This window comes from Aphis gossypii, chromosome 2 (assembly GCF_020184175.1).
Source record: "Aphis gossypii isolate Hap1 chromosome 2, ASM2018417v2, whole genome shotgun sequence".
NCBI lineage: Eukaryota > Metazoa > Arthropoda > Insecta > Hemiptera > Aphididae > Aphis > Aphis gossypii.
In genome coordinates, this window is record NC_065531.1 from 41,754,228 (window position 1) to 41,778,026 (window position 23,799).

A 23,799-nucleotide genomic window follows, 5' to 3' on the forward strand; every position below is an offset into this window, starting at 1 on the left:
TCATCGATCGTAGAGATGGTAATTATATTTTATTCTCGTGAATATTTTATTCTGTTATGTCACCACTCACCACATTCGAAACCGTAAACCAGTGAGTTTAACGAACTTATTAGTTTTTATTATAATTAGCTCCGTTAATTTTTCAATAAGCGAGGTTGACTAGTTTTGGTCGCTATATAGTATTAGGCGTCCTATGCGTGCTCTATTAGATGCCCGGATGAGTCCATTCCAGTGCTGAAGTATATTTGTTTTTTTTCCATAATAACGGTCTGTTCGATTTAACGGAATGCACATAAAATGTAAAATATATTTTATCACTGACAACAGAAAAAAATGGATAAAATACGGAACTTTACTAGCATTTATTATATTTTATGCTTATAGATATAATATTTATAACGTATTTTTTATCGACACGTATATACACATTACCGCCTACGCACTATATTCGTCATAAAAAAGTCTAGAACAAGATGATACGTTTTTTTATTTGTTGCAATTCATGGACCATATTCTGAAATATCATATCATTTTATATTTAAAAAATAATAACATGTACATCGGATTTAAGTTAAAAATAATGTTAAAAAACAAAAAAAAATCATAGAATTACTGAGGCGTTAAGTGTAACGTGTCCATAAAAATAATAACAACTTCATATTTAGTAAGTAAAAAAGAACAATAATTTTTATTACTGTTGTGAATGGACATAGTAGTTGTGGATTGTGGTAGAATTGCAAAACTAGGACGACGTTTGTTTCAGAGGACCATGTTCGATTGTTCCTGCACACAATATAATTAAAAATCGTCTTCTTTAGACAAAAAAGTACATGATAATAAAATAACGAAAAAATTGACACAGTGACAATGGACAGACTTGACCAATGTTTCAATAACATATAGCCACTAAATACTTGATTCAAAGATGTCATCACTCATCAGCCAAACAAAAATGAAATGTAATTAGACAAAAATACCGTTTTGTTCAATTGAAAGTCACATATTATGCATTCACGGAACTCCGTAAGTATTTAAATTTATGTCATTCATTGTGCTTATATATATGTTTTCAATTTTTTCCTCTCAATTAAGATAACATAATGTTAATGACAAAATAGACAATAGTAATACGTACTTAGATAACTTATACCTATGTTGTGTAATTCTAAAATAATTATGTATTCGTATTATTTACTGAAGTGTATTCAGTATTCTATAATTAATAAAATAAAACAAAAATTGTTCATCTGAAAAATGTAAATTTTGAGCAGAAAAAACAAACTGAACATTCTAGCTATAATGTATAATAATATACTTATAATTACTAGTTTTTAAATTAATTACATACTTAATATAATATTGCACACGTCTTATTATATTTATTATACTATTATTAGACACTTGATATTTAAGTGATAATTTGTGATGGATGCATGAAGTTCACAATTATATTATTATAATATTAAATTTTATATTGGTATTTGTTAAATATATAAATAGAAAGCTAATTATTTTAATAATTGTAATATAGTTAAATATATTTTTTTTTATTATTTTGATACTTAAAATTAGTTTTATTTTTATACATAATATATCTTTGTTATACAATAATCTTTATTGTTTTCACAAATACATTGATTTGTGTACGATTTTAGAATAATTTATTTTGATTTTACATTATATAATAAAAATTGGATTATATATAAAATTTAGAAAATTATTTAGCGATGGAATATTTTTTAAAAACCATTTATTTATTTTTACTTATCCTAAAATTAATTTTCGTTTTCATCTCATAACAATATTCATCTTTAAAAAATAATATTATGTTATTTACGAATGCTAATAAATCTCTATTTACGAACTAGTATATTTAAATCTATAATAGTAAATCGGTTATGTATATAACATTTAAAATAGAATAGGTCCTATAATTGTCCCTTCATTTTTTTTTTTTTTTTTTAATAATTTATAGCCAATTATAAAGATAAGATTTAAATCAAAAGTAGAAAGTATTCTTATCTATTATGTTTTTTAATTTATCCAAAAATATTTTATTTGAAACTGAGTGGAATGCTGTTGCAATTTCTAAAAATATTCTTATACATCTTTTCCATTTATCAAGAAAATTGTAAATTAAATTATTAAAATACGAGCTATATAGTATTATGATTATCATTATGTATTTAAATCATATTTGCTTTCATTTGTGGTATTATAATTTAAAATTTATTTATTTAGTTAAATTTTCGTTAATTTTACGAAATAGAACAATATTTTAACCCTTAAATCCCCTGTATTATGCACAGAAGTAACTAACAATATATTTGTGGATGTATACCTTTTTTTAATTTAAGATCATTAAATATATAATCATAGTTTTAAAATGTAATCTAAAATTTGTTATAATAAATTTTGATGAAATGCCATCAAATCTTAACTATGCTTTCTTTTTCAATTTTATTGTTGCAGCCATAACTTCATTTTCAGAGAAACTTTTAAATTCTAAGTTATGTTTATTGTCGTAGCTATCAACGTCATTATCAGTATTCAATAGTTTTATTAATTGATATTCAATTTTTCAGTATGTGTGTTGCTATATTTTCAACTAAATTTTTAAAATAATTATTAATTGTACTATTATATTTATGGGTATTATTGTTCACATCAATTAGCATATTATTGTGGATAAATTGTGATTGTTAGTTATTAGTTTTTATCTTCCTATTAACCACCTCATCATATTATAAATTTATTTAGCATTATTGTGAAACTCTATATATATTATGTAATACCAATATCATACTAATTATATGTATAGGTATTAGTTAGAATTGCTTAGGTAATATTATAGTAATATATCAAATCGTTTGACAATATATTTTTTTTTAATAATTGATTAATATATTATTTAATTATAAGTCTTATCAATATTTTAGTATTATTAGTATTAAGTATTATTAGTCTTATTAATAATGAGTTATATATAATCAATTAAGGGCAATATTGAGTAGTATTTTGTATAACTATAAAATTCTTGTAATTGAATTTAAATATTAATATATTATGTTTAGTTTAGTTTTGTTTTATTTATTTTTTAACTAATAATTGGATGAAGGATTTTATGTGTTTGTTAAATTTCAAACTATTTACAAAAATCAAATGTTTTAAATCAAGCATTATTTCAGTTTTTCAATAGGGAGGCAAATATTTTAAACTGGCAAATTGTTCACGTTATATAGGCCATACAAAATATTATACTATCTAGGTACCTGTTATAATACCTGTATTATTCATCTTAAAATTGGATCATTATAAATTTAAATAGACATTTTAGAATAAATATTTTCATTAAAACAATGCCTTATCATTTATATTTTAGAGATTACACTTGTGAAAAAAGTCACTGAAGAGGAGTAAATTCATCGATAGAATAATTTATAATGTTTTTGTATACATTGACCGCATTATACATTTCATTTTATTCAAATTGCATATTTTACACGTATATTCTTACATGGTAAAAACAAAAAAAAAAAAAATTGTTTTTAATATATATTGTTAACTTTTAGGTATGTTCCAATAGCTGTATATTTTTTTTTCATACGTCCCAATATTTATTTTGATAAAACTTTTGTATAGATCAAGTACGTTTAACGGCCATATAATATAATATAACCGAGACGTTCTCGAATTTAAAATATAGTGCACAAAATTGGTTCCCATTATGCACTTCAATAAATAATCGCACATCTTGGCCGTCAATCACGACACCTCAAGCAAATATCACGCGCAAATTTAACGATTTTGTTATTTATTGCCAGTAATACGACGAAATTTGCGTTTAAAATTGCCAAGGGGACGTAAGTATAACGCTTACACCTACATATCATATATAGTCGTCCGATAGAGTTGTCGACGAGGTAATTGGAAACGTCCCGTCGGTCGACGTATCATAGTACTTGATCTCGTCTTGCGGCAGCAGTTTACAGTGCTACAGAAAGCAGTAAAACATACTATATACGATATCGTTTATTAATATAACTTGTTTATATGAGTGGATTCTGAAGTAAGACCAAGCGCCTTATAATTCACTTCCCGTACTTACTATAGTGAATTTAAAACTCTGTATTTAGATGTTTAAATTTTCGGTATTGAAATTTTCACTTCAAAGTATTTAAAAATTAAATTACATTGTTGTAGCAATAATAAAAATAAATTACATTTGTTTCGTCTTACTACTGACTAAATAAAATGAAACAAACAGAATCCTTAAACTTTTTTCTAATTATACATAAAATACCACACAAACATAAAAATAAGTTTATTTAAACGAAAAATCAATATTTAATTATTATTTGTAAAATAATTTATTCTTGCTAACTTGAATTTCGTTTAATTGTGTTAGTGCACACGGGTAGTAAAAGAGACGAGCTCGTTATGAGCTCGCCGTCTAAATATCATTACAAATTACTGTTTGATTAAAATGATTTGCTAAATTTTAACTATGTTTTATACCGACTCTAGTGTGCGGTCGAGACTCAAGATCGATAAATAAACAATCGACAATTGAAAGGAGACTCTCGGGTGTTGAGGAAAAAACCGAAAATAAATTACGCTAAACGCGAAAGAAACGGCCAGTCAACCGGTAAAGGAAGTAAAAAATATAGATAAAAACGCACGAGGACCGCATTAGCACGTTCTTCGCGACCGCGCCGCCCACGTCCACCTACTATGCAGTATATATATATATGCGTCATACAATACAGTATCGCGGTCTACATTGGTTTACCTGCGTGTTATACTTTCTCCGCATTTTTATACGCGTGTTATACATCATATAATTCGCATAATATAATAATATTTTGCATATAATATAAACATAAAAACTGAAATCGATCAAATTTCGTTACCTCTCAGGTTTTTTTTTTTATTTCTCGCGGCCGATCCCCAGCCTCCAACGTTTCCGTACCGCGTTCCCGAGTGTGTGTGTGAATTCTTCAGAAATGATGACGCGTATCCGTTCCGGCTATTGATAATAATATTTTTCGGTGGCGGCAGCGGTCACCGCCGCGCGCGATTAATTGGATTATAGGACGCGCCATGTGTATATTATAGGTTTATAAGTTTTTAACTATATGTTTATACACGGATAAGACGATACAATTTCGCCATTATTTATTATATATATATATATTAATACGTATGTTGTTTCGTTAGTAGGTATTTACCACAACCGCGGTGGCCGCGGTGCTGGTGAGTATAGTAAAAAATAGGAAGATCGGACAAAACTCTCGCTCTTCGCGGAATGCCACCACAATAATCTGTAGTTTTCGGTCTACATAATATATATTATAAATTATAATATGTGATATATCCTTCCCTTTCAGTTCGCGAAAATTGTTTGGTATTCGCTCCTGGCAATAAGCGGTTTACTCTATATCGTCTAGACTTAAACATATATTGTGGATACGCACCATATACCCGAAATATCATAAAGGTAAGTGATGAAAATCGAATAATTATTAATGTTTGCACTAGCGATCAACGTGCATTAGTTTATGATGTATAATATTACATTCATACATTTATGACAATTCTCAATTTACTATAATGTGTTCTTATTTGCTACGTAAACCTATTACGTAATCCTTCATTAAATCAAGTTATCTTGTTTATGTTTTTAATTTAATACCTACGACGTATTTGTGCGATCTGTAAATTAAGCATTTTACAAACATCAAAAATAATATAGAGTAAAATAAATTAGCCGAATTTTAAGAAATGGGATTTTGACCGATCTTTTTTTCGATTAGTCGGAAAATATTTTATAATTTAATAATGTTTGTTTTGTGTTAAATATTTTTTTCTACTTAACATCTATTAAAGTTACTTAACCAAATATTGTCTGCAGGGTACCATAAGCTCATTTTTTACGTGCACTTACGAGTACATTATTATCATGTCCACGCTCTACCGCTCGCATCTGATCCCGCACGCTATTATTTACGAATCGAGCGAGACCCATGTAAGGATATCGACTGCAGCAACGGCACGCTGTCCGTGTGTAACGCGATAACTATCGATACACTATATTTTATGTGAGAAACCAGGACCGGAGGTAGATGACCTATAGAGACAAAGCATTAGAATATGAACTACATATTTGACTATTAGGCCGTTAATTATTATTATTATTACAAACACAATTAATGCGATTTTTGCCGTTTTGTCTGCGATCAGCGCATAAAATTTAAGTTGAAAATTAAATGTATACTATGCATTGGTATTAAACAATAGAAAATGTCATAGGTCAATAGTATGCCATTGTGATTATGTATGATACAAATTTACTAGGTAACAATTAATGCGAACAACTTGAATGAACAACAATGTTTTTTGAATAATCACGGAGAAAGGAATGTTACATCGTAATGCACGTAATGCAATTGCAGCACATGACATCTTACTCTACTAATATTAGCCCCATGTTAGTAGAATATAGATTTAAAATGTTTTTATAATATTAAGATGATTGATTTTCTAATATATTATTACTTATTGTTACTACTTAATACTTATATTGGGTATATGATGTACGATTATTGACTTCAGTAGTTCGGTGTATATTATACGAGTATTTTAAGCTTTTACGTGTGCAAATTTAAAGCAACACGGTTTAAATTACATATTTCTTTTCATCGAAAAATGTTTTTATAATAATTATTATTAAGTATAATAAAAAATTTAAAAATTGGAATATTTGTATGTATAGTAACATTAGTAAGATTCAAGATATTATAATCAAACTTAAAAACAAAAATTTGAAAATTATATGAACATCGAAACCAGAAGCTTAACATACATACTCGTATTATTATATTTCTTTGCTTTGCTAAAAATACATACACCCATTTACCTATGTATTGTTAATGTGAAATATGATTACTATAGGAAAAAATAACATGATTGAGTTCAAATAATCTTGACTGGATCATATCGAAATGAGATAAGTAATTTTAAATAAAAATATTCTTTAGTAGTCTATTTATTTTTATGTCTGACGTTTTGTGTACTACATTGCCACTCGGCGTTTTACTAAATTGTGGACGGATAACTAAACCTGAGAGTCTTAGTAAGTTTAGAATGTTTAGATAATAGTAATTTATTTAAATATTTATTTAATTTATTTTAATTTATTGTTTTGAAAGTTTATTTGACCGTACCTATCTTGAAAAAAAGCGATTGCATTATATTATAGCTTTTATATTAATTATAAGTATAAAAACTTTGTTCTATCAGTTATTCAATATTAGTTAAGGACTTAAATGTACATATATGATGCCGTTAAAATGGTTTAAAATCCGTGGATATATTATCTATTGACTACCAGATCTGTATTGATAATTTGAATTAGGTTTTCAATCAGTAAAATGCCATCACATAAATGCATGGACGTATAGGTACTAAATGTACTAACTTTACGACCACTCAAATGGTTATAATTTTTCTTATACCAATGTGGATATAAACGTGATTGTGCTGGTGTATAATACAAAATAAGCATTAAATTTATATAAAATGTTATTTTTCAATATAATAACAAACTTTTACCAGCTTAAGGAGTTCAATTTATTTAGCACATAATGAGGGTGTGTGTGTGCATCATACATTCATACCCCTATTAAATAGTACTTGTATAGGTAACTAAGTACATTTTAACTTGATGGCTGTGTAGGTTGTGTGTTTATGTACATAGTCTTTTAGTTATCCGCTGTAGTTATAGCTTTAGAGGTATTTGCACAGTAATTGTTAATTCCAGTTTGTTGGAAATAACTCTTAGTTTATCTGCTGATGTTTTGAGATTGTTACTGTAGGAGTACCTATAATAATTTACATAAAGAATAATTGACTAATTTTATACAATGAAGTCGTTTTTCTATATTGGCGGTAAACAGGACAGAGAGACGTTTTCAGCGAGTCTCGTTATAATGTTGTATATTATATTACTATAGATTTTGGACATTTGTTTGCGATATTATAATGTATTATTATATAGTATATTGTGGTACGCGTTTTAATATAGAGAGCAAAATCGATGTAAAGTTTCCGGGTCATCTGCACACGGTCGTATGGTGGAATTTCGTATTGTAACGCGTGAAAAGAATTGGCTTTACCGTGACCTGGATGCGCATTGCCAATATAATATCTTAAACAATATAATAGCTAGACGACCATACATCGTGCCGACAGAGGACGGTTGTCACCCCGAAACGAAATAATAATAATTGATTAACCGGTGATTGCGTTTATCCGATTTTCACAGATTGTGAACAAGTCGATTGTTATATAGGACTCGCGCCGAAATACTACTATTGACGAACACTGCAGACGACAATATAATATACATATAATGGCCATGCAACTATTGCGTATACATACGTGATGAATCGTCTAAGAGCAGTCTAAGACGCTCCTGCTCCTAAAAGAAAAGTAAAACGGAATGCAAAGAGTTTAAGCCTGCAGTGTTCAAGTAAGTAATATAACTAAAATTGTATATAACTTCATTGATTTACGTCCTACAAAAAGTATTTCAAGAATGGTTTTTGATTCTGATTTATTTTTCTCTCGTGTCTCAACTGTCAATTATACACAAAATATTACGTGTAATCGACTATTTCAATGATAAATAATTGTAGAGCGAGTTATATAGTTTGCCTATTCAGACATTTTAACATTAACAATAATAGTAAATATTATTGATTTTACTATTTTAATATGAAAGTTTCAAACTATTATGATATATTATACGAGTATATTAAAATATAATAAAAAAAACTTCGAAAGAACAATACAAAAATCATTGCCTTTGATTTTTTCCGGAAAACAATCGATTTTATTATTATATGTTATTATGTATTGCAGAATAATGAATTAGTTGGTAAATATCAAAATATCAATGCATATCCCTATTTAAGTAAATAATGAAATAGGTAGTTATTTTTTTATTGGATTTCAACTGTCCTGTCGAATAAAATAAAACTCACAAAACTGTTCAGTATGTAATATACTAATACGTATGTACCTATACGATATAATATTATACAATTTTAATATTTTGAATACAAAAACATCCTTTAAGGACGACGATCTCCTGCAAAAATATGTGTATATTTCACATTGGTAATAGTATCGGCTAGACACAAATATAAAATAGACACAGTTATAGCTGTACAATGTACATATATATAGATACACGATAGACTGGTATGTTTTAAGTTTTTACATTCAATGGTAATAGGAATAAGAGATTTCACGATTGTGAATTCGTAAACATTTTTAATGGACGTCCATCAATACTGCCCACTACAGTTGTTACTTTATTTTTTGCTTTAATATACATGCACGGGCACGGTTCTAACTAATCAAATTGTGTACCGTTTTTAGACGGATGCGTGTGACGAATTCCTATTGAATTCAGAAGCAAAAAGATAAACTATACATATAGATACTGTTTATTTTGTTATTATTATTATTTTTTTTAATAACTCTAAATGTATACTATACGTAATATGTATATATATTCATTGACAGCAATAATTTATTCGTACACGAATTTTAGGTATCGTTTATGAACGGAGTTGTCGAACTTCAAACACAATAATAAATTATATTGTTGCAAGTTTAACGTAGTAGACGACAGGATGAAGTGGAGCCAGTGGAGATAATACACGAGGAAGGAATATTATGGTATCCATAATATGTTTTTACTGCTTGCATGGCGTGTCAGAAGCGCCATCACGTTTTATTTTTCCCATGTCTTTACCACAACAAAACGTTTGATAGACGTTTGATGGATGATCTCGACAGTGTATTTAGGTCAGTGAATAATTTTAGTTAAATAATTGGATCCCCGAAATAAGCACGATGAAAATTCAAAAATTCTATTCTCTAAGTATAAAAAAACAACTGCTTCATGTCATTTATTATTTATTGTCCGTGTAGTTTTTTCTACTAACGTCTACCATTCTTAATTTGTTATCTAATTTTTTTTCACAGAGGGTTAGAGAGGGTGTACCTATTTGATTCCAATTATTTTTATTATTACGTTAAATTAACCTACTGTTCCGTAATATAAATGTTGTAAATGAATTCGGATTTATGGGAATATCTCGAGTACTTCTCGTTTTTGATTTTTACCTATTTCATAGCTTGAATGTGTTCGCAACTATTTGGCAAATATTATTAAATATCTAATCCTAGTGCATCCATGGTTAGTTAATCTGTTACCTTGTCATGCTAAAAGTTTGACCGAATGAATAAATCCAAATCTACTTACGGAAAGTATAGTTGTAGAGTAATATTCAAATTTTGTAGTCGAGATTATCGCAATTAAACTCATCTAAGTGAAGGACCTCTATAATACCTAATACGTTAGAAATAATAATAATATTAATTATTCGTACAATTTAATACATTAGATAAAATATAAAAAAATAAAGATTAGTATTGACTAACAACTTATTTTTTAGGTTTTAATTAAATATATATTTTTTATTTTTTCACTAATATTTTTAAAATTACTTTTATATTTGACACCCTCCCTTCTTTTATATACTAAAGTACCTGCTGGTTCCAAATGATTAACAAAAACCGAGTGTAATGAGTTTGGGTGAACTACTTTTTTAACGGCATAATAAAAATAATGTGTTTGGGTGAGTTCCTTATGGTGCGTATGAGTTAGTTTCTTATACTGTGTTTGAGCGAGCATATTAGGTACTAGGTACAGAAGATATTGTGTTCAGTAAAAATATGTCGACTGTGGTGGCATGGTGCTATACGTTTTAAGAGTCGTTGATGACTTTCTCATCGTCTTGTTTCTTTCCATGTCCGCTTGTTATGAGACGTTTAGTTAGTATCGCGGTATCTACCAGAAAAGAGATATTCACACCATTCAATGAAAAATTATATTAGATAAAAAAGAGTATTTAAAAAAAGTCGAGATATGTAAGATTAAACTTTAAGAATACATATAACGAATGGGAGTAGGTAACATGTTAATAAGAAAATAAAAAAATATACATTTCTTAAACTCAATTTTAAATCATGAAAAAATGAACTACCTAATTAAACAACTAATAACTATTTCAAGAATTTTTTTTTTTTTAAGCCATACATTTTTAATTATAACCATGAAATTCATGAAATCTGTCATAATGAAAGGAAAATCGAATTGATAAAATACTGCCCAAACAATGTTTTGAAATTACTCACTCAGGCGCACTGTGCTAAATTATACTAAAGAGTGAGATCAGAAGTATTTTATAGGTACTGCAAAAGTAGTGATTGTCCACAACATTAAAACTTTTAATAACAAACACATGTTTTTATTACCTAACTATACAATTTTTTATAATTTTGTTTAAATTTTTAAATTCATAAATCATAAGTATAACAATTATTATTATAACTATACACGAGTATTTATTATATAGGTAATATTAAATATTTATCTAAATTATACTATTCTTAGAAATATCTAAGTCACTTGAAATTGACTACATCTATCTCAATATTTTATGAATCAATACAAAAGAATAAACATATTATTTACTTTTAATTTAAATATACTAAATAAAAATACGTATATTGACAAGCGTGTAGTTTGACTGCCCACGTATGTTACTGTATAATATCATAATATGAAACGTGTGTGTACACAACCATGTACATTATAGACTATATGGTCTTAAACCAAAATTGTTACCATTTAAACTGTTCTCACTCAAAATTACTACGTTTTTATTATACGTTTTACATGCACGGTGCATACCTAGTCTATGTAGATACATAAGTACATCATGGGACACTATTTTCATGTAAATTTTGTAAACATTTTGTATGCAATTAGTGTGTAGTTTATACTAGTGACTAACGGGTTAGTCAAAGAAATAAATAAAAACGACGATGATGTCGCCTTCACAGTAACGGTTAATTTATTTTGCCGTATTCAAAACCCACACGGTATATAAGAATGTATTAGTGGTTAAAACATTTTTCCGACTCACCGATTAACTAGAATACTGATTACAATATAGGTATACATCTCAATTTTTTTATAAATGTTTTAAATTTAACTAACGTTTGTTAAACATAATTTTGATAAGATAAATAGGTAATTATAGAGTTCTGAGAAAAACCTATAGTGATTGTATGACGATTTGATTTTTTTTTTAAATAAGTCTAAATACTAAATAATATATACTCATTTATTTTTGCACTATGTTGGTATACATACGCATAGGCATAACGCATAAACAACAGACAATCAATTTCCTTTTATTTTTACTTATGCATTGCATAGTATACTTTATCTAAATAGGTAATTGTTTTACCATAAGTACAATCAATAAAATTATGATTTATAATAGGTATTTAGTATTCAAGAGTCTTATGTCTAGAATCTTGAAAAATATAATTCTCCCCTATAAATTTCTCTTAGAGCCAATATGGATCTACGGAATACAATTCTCTGTTACTCAGATAATTCAAAGTTTTAATTTAATATCTTCGTCAAATTACTAAAGTATCATTTTATAGTTTTATGTTTCAAATCACACTCTGTACAAATACTTTTTAATTCAAACTGTACAATATGTATCTTGAGTTTTCTACAAACAATTTCAATCCAATTTGAAATTTCTATGACTATCGCAATTTTTTTCCTCTGAGCTATTTGCTCTCATCATTCTAGGCAATTCAGAAAGATGACTAAATCAAAAATGGTACAGTGATTTCTTTATTTACTAAATATCATAGATTATACGTACTATCTATGCTAAATACACAGACGTAATTCCCAGTGCCTGATTTAGGAGAGGGCTGAGTGGACTACAGCTCAGGACACCATATTGTATGATATTTTAATAAGTAAAATAATATATTTTCTAGTTTATGTTTAAGCGGCCTCCACAATGCATTTCGCTCACGGACTACCACATACCTAAATCCATCCCTGGTAATGGCATTAAAAGCTAATAACAAATAGACTTTTCACGTAAGTTCAAATAACCACCTATCTAACATATCATTTTCGCTTCGTATAAAATGTTTGGCTTAGGTACTGCAGATTATGAAATATATTAATTATAATGAACAAAACAAAATATATAAATATATTTTACAAAAATAAAGTATTATTGGATTTTTGACTCTCATTTATTTGATTTTAGATTGTTAGATAATAATAAATAAGTTTTATTGCTAATAATTTTTTGTATTTTTATGATATTTTTCTAGTCTTAATTAGGGATAATATAGTACTATATTACTTTAGATTGTTTTTTTATTATTATTAGAAATAGGCTTCAATATCATAGGTTATTTGCCTAACGTAATTTAGATATAAATGGTAAATTAAGGGAAGAAAAAAAATTAATTAGTTAAAATAAATAACTGATTGTAGATATTGCAACTTAGAGACTAAGGAAAAGATTTTTACAATGTTAAAGTTTGTTAATGAAATTGATTTTGGTTAGAAATGTGATAATTTTGCTGGTGTTGTTTTCGTTAATGGCTTCTTCCATATTCGCTGGTATATCGAGTTTGATTCCTGTGTCATAACTTAAAACATGCATATGATGTGATTATATTTCATACCCCGGTAGACTAAATTTTGTTTATTAGTTGCTGTTGTGCTTACCTTTTACATTAATTACCTATATTAGTATATTACCAATCGGCAATTATACCTGTTATAATCTGTAGTATATTTATTATATAAAGTGCACTTATACAGAAAACAGAATATCGTGTTTCCCTGTTAACTGCAGTCTATGCGCAGAGATCCAGAAAGTGTTTATAACAATATTATTAACAGACTGAAGTACTAAGATATGTTTAATATACAGAATCGAAGTATTTATATTTTGGTGAATAATTATTTGCACTAGAGACAGGACGTGCACATAATACATACCTACATTGTTATTCTCCATCGTATTTACAGTTAAATCGCTCACTTAGAACGTGTTTAGGTCTTGTTTCATTAAACCTCAATTGAATATATTATATTGTTATTAACATTATTACCCAGAGCATAATGTATACATGTTATATGAAGTTGCAGTCGGCGTTGGTCTGGTGATTGTGTCATCGTCAAAAAATTAAAAATTCCTGTTATGTATTATTTACCATTGCAGTTTCTTCTGTCGTGTCTATATATTTATGTTTGTGTATGTATTCAATTTCGTTAACGTCAAGAACCATATAGCCTTTCAGTGTTGTGTTTTTTTTTCAATTAACATTTTCCACGGTCGACACATTGGGACGAACGGCGTAATTTTGCGGTCTTTCCACTGTTAAATGTTTATTGCCGGCTGTTTCTGTGCTCGTGCAGCCACCGACAGCGGTCGGTGCAACAGTTATACGTACACCGACTTGACGATTGTATTATACTATTGTCAAGGTCTTCACCGCAATTCGACATTCATACCTATATACCTATTTGGAAATGTTGCAGCCGTTTGTTGATGTGTGATAATTTATAATGACTTTATTTGAGTGTTTCATCGTCAGCGCGCAACGGTTAATATATTTGGATTTTTCTCACAATGTAGTTAATTATAATATATCATTATCATTGCAGTTAAGCTATCATGCGAGTTTTTTTTTAAAAACTGTTAAGTTTTTCTACGTTTTTGTTAGAATTGAGCACGACCAATTAGTTTAGGGTTTATGTCGATTTTAAGTTTTTCAATTAAAATGGTTTATATTTGTAAAATTCTACATATATAAAAATAATAAAAATATACTTTAAACTTATAAAACTAAAAGCATAAGATATATATATTTTTTATGAAGAGTAATTTTTAATACGACAATAATTTACTAAATAACTATAAAAGTTTAAAATTTATAAACGTTTATTGTTCCAAGTTATCGCATTTGACGCTGCAGTTTTTTGAACTGAGTAGGTCAAAGGTCTTATAGAAGGCGACTCAAATGACTTCAATGTTCCACCAAAATTAGTTTATTCAGTTTAATTAGTTCTACAACTGATAAATCGTATTTCGTATGATAGCCATAGTCGTAACTGTGAATGCCTGAATAATGTAAATAATTATAATATACCTTATTGACTCATCGAATGTACGAAGCAGTGTTGTAGGTATCTACTATTGAGTAGTTTTATAAGTAAAGTCCGAATTTAGTTGCACTAAAAATATGTCAAAATTGCAATGAGAATAATATAATAATTGCATAATAAAATCATCTAATTGCTTCAAAAAAAAGTACAAATTGCATTATAAAATGTATTATTAAAATATTACAAAATGTATAATTATTATTTATTTTCTTACATACACGATAGACATTTACAAATAATAAAATAAAAAAGTTTTTGAAAGTATTTAATAGTTAAAATATATTATTTTTCTGAATTAAAATTTATAATTATGTACATTTCTAAATTGTGATTCTTAAATTTATATCGTCGGTTACTTAAGATATATTTATACAAAGAAAATGATCTTTCAACATCCACACTGGTATAGGCACATATTTAAAACAATTCAAATATATAGACTATTTTAAAAACTGTAATCGTAACGGGTAATAAACTATTGTTATCGATACCATTAAGTCCATATCGCCACGTATATCTATACTTTTATTACGCCTTTATACTTCTTAGATCAAATAATCTAACCAATAATGAAAATCCACCATAATTTTATTATTTTTATATAATAAAATTAGTTAAAAAATATTGATTTGTACATTTAATAACGTTTAATAAAAAAAATTGCAAAAACATTGAAAAAATGATTTATCTTAAATGCAAAGAAAGTTGTAATATCAATTAAATCAGGTCTTTAATTATAAGAAACATAAGTACTGCTGGAGAGTTGAATGTTGAGATATGTATAATTTATAAACTTTAATAATTAATAATGATGTGTTTGATATGCAGTTGTTATTCGATTGTTGTAATTATTTCGTGAAAAAAAATTTTCTTACCAATTCTTTTATCGATTTTTATTAATTTATTATTATTTTTTTTATTTTCAGAAATATTAAATTTTTTTCAATTATTATTTTCAAATAACCAAGTTAAATTTTTTTAGTTGACTATACCTCTCTTATTGTTAACAATAATTACATTTCTTTACAAAAAAACCGTTATTATAACATAAAATAATGATTCCTAGTTCTGAGAAACACTAGTGCATTCTTCGTTACCAATAAAATCATGAAAATATTAAATTGTTGTACCTACTACATATTATATATTTGTAAACAAGTAATACCAAATTAAAAAAAAAAAAACATTTTAAAGTAAAATAATATCACACTTTAAAAACTCAAGGTAATATACAATATACCTATTAAAACTATATCATATTCATTTAATGAAGTAGTATAGTATTTACAATTTATAAGTTATACTATGATTTTTTTTTTTTTATCAAAACCCGCTAGTGTACCTTAAACGAAATAACAAATATGAATAGTGAATGCAGAATATTTCGTTAATAATTTATATGATTTATATATATACTTTATAGGTTAAAAAGTTTCTAGTCATTTTATACTATAATTTAATATAATAATACCTATAATACAAAATAGATGAAATGTAATTGTTTGACATTGATATCTACAAACCATACTATTTTATTTTACTATATTTTTCGTTATATTGGAACTCAAAATAAAAGTAAGGAAAAGTTTCACAACTTTTTACTATATTTTTATAATGTGATTTATTAATATAAATTCAATAAATATTCAGTTAAATCATAAAACCTTTAGAAAATAATATTTATTTTTTATTACTGAACAGATATTGGACAAAGTAGCTCCTGTTTAAAATCCTCCAATTTTAATAATTTAAAAACTAAAAAAATAGTTCTTTAATTTACATAAGGTAAGTACCAATATTTATGACATTTGTTATTATAATTATTACTTTTATTGCACATAGTTACACATTTACAATCTGATCTTGTCTTCTATTGTGAGTGGACTCAACGCGTTTGTTTAACCCTCAACCTTAATAAATGTTATTTTATGAGCTTTATTAAGAAGCGTGTTCGACTTATCCATCTTTACTCTCTTAACGGCTTTTCACTTAAGCGTCTATTTAATATTTAGTGTTAAAGATCTAAATTTTTATCTTGCTCCAACTCTTTATTTTCGTCATTATATCAACACAACTATTGTTAGAGCTGTAAAAATATTGAGATTTCTTAAACTCAATACTAGATTTTTTATATCCATCTCCTGCCTTTGTTTCCTCTATTTTTCTTTAGTTCGCTCCATTTTAGAGTACGTCATAGTTGTCTGACAACCATCGATGGCCCAGGACCATCTTCGTATAGAACAGGTTTAAAACCAATTTCTTTTTTATGCTAATTTCATTCTTAATATTTCTCACCCTCTTCGTGACTCCTCTATTAGATTATCCTTAAATGGTTCTATCGATGTTCCTGATCTGTCATCCATCTTTTTTTGTGTTAACGTCTATAGTATTACAAGACACCACTTCTTATTGTATGTCCTTTCCCACCGTATTAACTATATTATAGGTTCATCCTATATACACCAAATACTTCACCTCCATAACACCACTTAACTTTATAATATTAAAGAAAAAAAAATGTGGTACTTTGTATTTGATTATTTGTGATTGTATTAACAGAGTTGTACATAATTTAAAAATATCGTCGAGTAAAATGCTGAATTTGTCAGATAACGGGGACTGTATCGTGAGCTCGGTACTGGCAAAATGCACGGGTCTGTACTATATCATCAATCCGAAGAGCATCAAACTCGGAGGCCATAATGTTTTTCACATAGCAATAATGGTCATGATTACGTTTACTTCAGTTTGTTTGTTACTGTGTCCGATCGGTCTTTACTACTGGGTAAACGATGTAACGCAGTTCATCATTCAATTAATCGTACTCGGCAACTTTTCGTTTGGGTGTTTCAAAGCATTTACGATCGTCCACTACTCGGACGACATTCGACGATGTCTGGACGTCACTCGCTTCGATTTTTTGTCCAGCGCCAACACGGATCCTGATTCAGTCCGTTTCTTTAAAAGGTGTCGCAACGTGTCGTTGAAATTTACAAGTTGGTTTGCCATTAGCAGTCATTCCGTTTTGTTGGTGTGGACGCTGTTACCGTTCGTCGTCGTCGGCAACCCGGTTGTAATAAAAAATCGCGACAACTCGACCAGCAACTACCACTTCAACCCGTACAATATGTATTTTTTGGTATCCAATGAGACGTATAACGAATGGCATCTAATCTTCCACCTGCTTGAATGGATGTTTGGGCTGTGTTTCGTAATGTTTATGGTACTCTTCGACACATTCATGGTCTCAATGTGCATCGCAATAACGTATCAGATGAGATGCGTCGCTGCTGCTTATAGAAGATTGGGACACAACCGTCGTACGACAATGAAGGTTTATTTTGATGGTAAATATATTATACTTAATACACCCTAAACTGTCTATATTAGTTTGTAGCGAGTTTTTTCATTCAACCTTAGTAACTGCAGATACGCCTAAACAATGTGAAAATCGAATTAATTAAGATATTAAAATTTATAGTGCACAGTAATAAGTTTTCTTTTATTTTTGAAACTAATTATTATTCATACAAAAACTATAACTGTTTTTAATTGACTTTAATATAATTTATTCAAGTATTTCATTATTTCAATTAGTTTTAGTATACATATTACATATACCTACAAAAAATATAATTATATGTTATTGCCTAATAATATTATATAAAAAAAGTATGAATGTATATTTTTGGATTATCAGAGAATGCTTAAATGAATGTTTTATTCCAGGTGCAATTGAATCAGATAATACGAATAATGAATGTTTAAAAGATTTAAAAATAGTTATTAAGCATCATCAAGAAGTGTTGGGGTAATATTTTTTATATTTAAATATAATTTGAAGCATTATTTGGGTATTCTACTGTTTAGTTTTTAAATGAACATAATTTTATTTAGATATTACCGAGTGATATAATATACACGAACAAAATTACTTATTACTATAAATTATATTTATAGATATATCATATTCATTATAATATGTCTATACATATATAATTAGCTATTATTTGTATTCACTTTAGGGATAAGAATTATGTGTGGGTTTGTGGTAAGAGCATTCTACATAGTTGATGCTTTGATGATTGAAATTTAAAACTCTTTATTTTATATTCAAATAAACTGCTCTTTATCTTATGTTCAAATAATTATGTCTTTAATAATTGTCTTACTATTTAATTTATTAATAGGAAAATGAATGATTTTTATAAGATCGTTCGACCAGTTATCCTTCCTCAACTAATTATAGCTTCATTTACAATCATATTTGTTTCATTTATTATAACTCGGGTAATTTGATAAAACTTACATAAATTTGTTGTATTAACAGTTTACACAACGATTGCCTTTATTAATAATGACATTTTTTTTAGAATTATTTTAATGGTATGTTACTAACATCAACACAATCGCTAAAAATGTGCAGTTTTCCTATATTTTTCTTTCAAATATATTATACATGTCTGGTATTTGAAAATCTTAACAACCAGGTAATTTATTTACTCTAAATAGTTGGTATATTATAATATATATGTACCATTTTTGAATACATTATAATGAATTATACAAAGGACAATTTTTTTATAAAATGTATTAATTTCTAACAAGAATATAATATATACAAAAGTATTAAAAATAAAATAATTTATACTGGATCACCTCAAAAGCTGTAGGCTGTGCTAGAGGTGATAGTATATACTTTTGTCTTTAAAAAAAACCCGGAACTTACTTCCATATATCCATTTATATATTTGTATATTTATTTTTATAAAAGGTTTTTTTATAATTTATTAAGAGCTACTGTCTTCAATAATTAAGCAACTGGTACAACTATATATATTATTTTTAACTGTAATTTACAGTAAATATATTTAATGAAAGCATATACTAATAGGTTGATATGGCATATGAAATGGCATGATTAGAAAAAAATATCTATTAATATGTTTCTACGATATTAAGATTATATAATATTATCATATAATTATGATAAAAACATGAAATTGATCTTAGTTAATTTTTTTTCATTTATATATTGCATTATGATCATTTATAATTTCTAATCACATCTATATACTATTTATTTATTATTATAATTAAATTATACAATTTTTAAAGCATTGTATTTTTAAATGACTGGTTGTATTTCTAATACCTAGAGAGGATAAATTGGTAATCACTAGTTTTAAGTGAAGATGTTGTATTTTAAGCAATCATTTGTAATTTTTTTATGCTTATTCAAGGATGGTCAATACCCAATGGTCATTATATTCAAACCTTTATGAAGGGTTTGTTTACTAATATACCATGGAGCATAGGTAATTTTTTGAGGGATATTGATTAAAAGGACTATGTAATATTTATGCAAAGAATTTTAAAGTACCTATACATATCTCAGAATAAGAAGAAATAGGAGGTTATTGTTATTTTCTATAATTTAAATATTAATAGAAAGTTACTTAGCAATTGAAGTTTTAATGGGAAATGTAGTCTATAATTATAAATACTAGTATTTAATAATATTTTTTATCTATATATCATAAGTTTCTTAATGATTTTCTCATTTGTATATTATCTATCTAGAAAACCGCAATGAACTTTGCACTCTACTCTAGTAATTGGACACAGATGGAAATACAATTTAAAAAGTTACTTTTACTGGCAATGCAAATGCATGATGCCAACAAATTGAACATCAAATTAACGGCTGAATTGATTATCAACTTGGAATTATTTACTAAAGTACGTATAATTTATTTATAATATTACTTACTGATTAATAATTTAATATTAAAATGAATTGTTAAATGTTATCTATTGTATAAACACTATAAACTAATATAATATATTATTAAAAAAAGATTTTAAAAGAGTTATTTTTTATGGTTGAATATCGTCTTACACATCTATTTGTGCAATTTTTAAAGTTATAACATTTGATAGCTTTTTAAAGTTTTTACGGTTTTCAATATCTATGATAATTTCATTAATTATTTCCAAAATCGTCCAATTTAGTAATTTTTTCAGTACTTAAATGATAAAATCATTGATAATAATACAAATAATATAATGTTAAAATTTTAAACATACATTTTACTTTGTATTTTATTGTTTGTATAAATAATGCTATTATAATACCAACATTTTTATATCTTACCCCTCATTTCTATTAATATTTCATAATTGGTTCATCGAATATAATATGAAATGTATTAGTTTATATAATGACTAGTGATGTACTTATATTGTAATGAATAATAAATATTAATAATATCCATTTTTCCAGGTGATGAATTTATGTTATTCAATTTTTTCGGTTTTGGTCAATTCTCAATTAAAGATAACAGATAAATTATAAAAAATATTATCTTTATTGAACATGCAATGTACTACGTAGTTATTAATATAGTGAAGTAAATAGGTAAGCAATGAAATTAAAAAATAGTTTAGCTTCATAACTTAATCTAAATTAAGTATATAATTAGCAGTAAACATTAATAAAAAATAATAAAATATGAATAAATTATGAACAATCGTTGTACCATTTGGAAAATAGAATTTAACTTGTATAACATGAAACAATAAAAGAACGTGCATATGGCATTAAAAGTTAGGTTTTAAAACGTGTAAATTAATTTTTACTCTAATAACCTCAAGGCGTATGCTTTTTCAAAATAGATAATAGATAACAGATAATCTAGACCAATTTATGTGTATAAATAGTATTGTATAAATAAACAATTAATTATTTTCGAAATAATTATTAACACTGTGGCCTAAGTGGCTAAATAAACTCGGTGTTTTAAATAATTATGTTTTGTAAATATTAATATTATCACTCAACATGTGTTAAATTTTCAGTGATGGTTTTCGTTTTTCCGTTTTTACAGTAGTCTATATATTTATCTAATAAATAATAATAATGTATATTATTTGTAGTATTTACTGAGTATCATATAAATATATATTTCTTTACATCAATATAAAACAAAATACATCGTTACACTCAACACTGCTTATTAATAGATATCAATATTTTCATAGATAATATGGCATATTTTGAAATACGTATCGAAACATTTTGGTTGCAGATCTACGTTGTTACTTTATTGCAGTTTACAATCTACAGGTATAATGCGATGTATTATACTGTATATATTTATATTGTGTTGGAGTATCACTTGTCACCATTACATATACGATAAAGAAAATGAAGTCACATACGTATTCATATTATATTATCCACAGACAATACGTCAATACCTATATCCTAATATATTATTATTATAATAGCATAATGTAATATATTATTGTTGTCTTCCGTTTTTACTATGCCAATAAATTAAAGTATATCTAATGTTTATAAAGACGGAGAGAGTATAATATTATTCCTCGCCTTATACTTACTGTTTCTACGAGTGCCTATAGAATAATAATAATAATAGGCATTATATTTAATACTATAGTTATTATATTTATATAGTCAGTAAAAATATTAATCGAGTATTGAGAATGAAGAATTTCCCTGAGTTTTCACATTTAAGAAAATATTAAGTATTGCTCTTTGATTGTAACTCTCGAAAATTCTATAGATAGGTAAATGACAAAAATCTTATGCTATAATATAGTAGAAGATTTTTGTTAGTATATTATTATACTGAAACGGAAATAATCTAATGTATTTATATTAAGATATATTAAATATATCACATGCCGGATCGAAAAGATAATTATTAAAGCCATTTATAGGAGAATAATATACAATTTCTCTAATGTTGATTTCTATATATGGATATAAATGAGAATATGAGATACGATCGAAATTACGTTAAACCGAAGAGAAAACGATGCAGGTATAGTAACTGGAATATGCTTATGAATAATTTCAAATACGCACGACTTTAAATCATAATAATATCTTAATTTCACAATTTATGTTATAATTCAAAACAATAAACATGCATTATACATAATATTACGCATAGTTAGTAAGTTAGATCCTATAGACTTAAATATTTAGGTACAAAAAATGTACTATGTGTGACTTTTTCATACATACAAGCAATGGTTTATCATGTATCTATCGCATAGGCAAACATCTTACTACAAAAAAAAAAATATATATATATAATAAATAAATCAGAATAATATACGTGAACGACATATTATCCTTATGCAGTTTACACATAATTGTGTGTTTATATGTGTGTAAACGTTGACAAAAACGTTGGCGATCCGTGAAAATTGCCACACTTGTTCCGAGAGCTTAACGACGGAAATCGTCGTTAAATACGTAGGTACACACGACATAACTACACCATGCATTTTTTAGAGCATTCGAATATAATAATGTTATTTTAATAGAGTCACCGAAGAGGCCAAAGAGGGAAAACGTCGTCTATAAGTACGCGTTTGTGCCGATATATATTTATATATATAGGTATATATATTATATATATATACTTAACCACTTAGGTAACTATAATGCCTATATACTTCTATAATCCTCGAGCCGCGGTTTATAATATAATTCTGCCGACTTTCTTCTCAAGTAGATTATAATACTATAAAATTATGTACCTATATAGCCGCACAATAATAATAATGTGTATGTACGTGTTGCTGCTGCTGTTCCGGCGGATTTTCACCGA

General features: G+C 26.9%; 1 protein-coding gene and 1 long non-coding RNA gene across 2 annotated transcripts; both read left to right on the forward strand.

Moving 5' to 3' along the window:
- The first annotated feature begins 347 nt into the window (after positions 1–347).
- Positions 348–4,095, forward strand: LOC126550296 (uncharacterized). Its single transcript, XR_007604347.1, has 3 exons — positions 348–1,023; positions 3,383–3,572; positions 3,643–4,095. It is a non-coding gene; the product is annotated as an uncharacterized LOC126550296 (long non-coding RNA).
- A 1,191-nt stretch (positions 4,096–5,286) lies between these two features.
- LOC114121080 (uncharacterized) lies at positions 5,287–22,406 on the forward strand. The gene is made up of 10 exons (XM_027983246.2): positions 5,287–5,500; positions 8,087–8,533; positions 9,623–9,879; positions 17,708–18,495; positions 18,878–18,959; positions 19,339–19,438; positions 19,522–19,638; positions 20,732–20,890; positions 21,435–21,569; positions 22,193–22,406. Exons 3-9 carry the CDS (start codon positions 9,779–9,781, stop codon positions 21,504–21,506), a joined length of 1,419 nt encoding a protein of 472 aa, XP_027839047.2. The 5' UTR covers positions 5,287–5,500; positions 8,087–8,533; positions 9,623–9,778; the 3' UTR covers positions 21,507–21,569; positions 22,193–22,406.
- Positions 22,407–23,799: the final 1,393 nt, after the last annotated feature.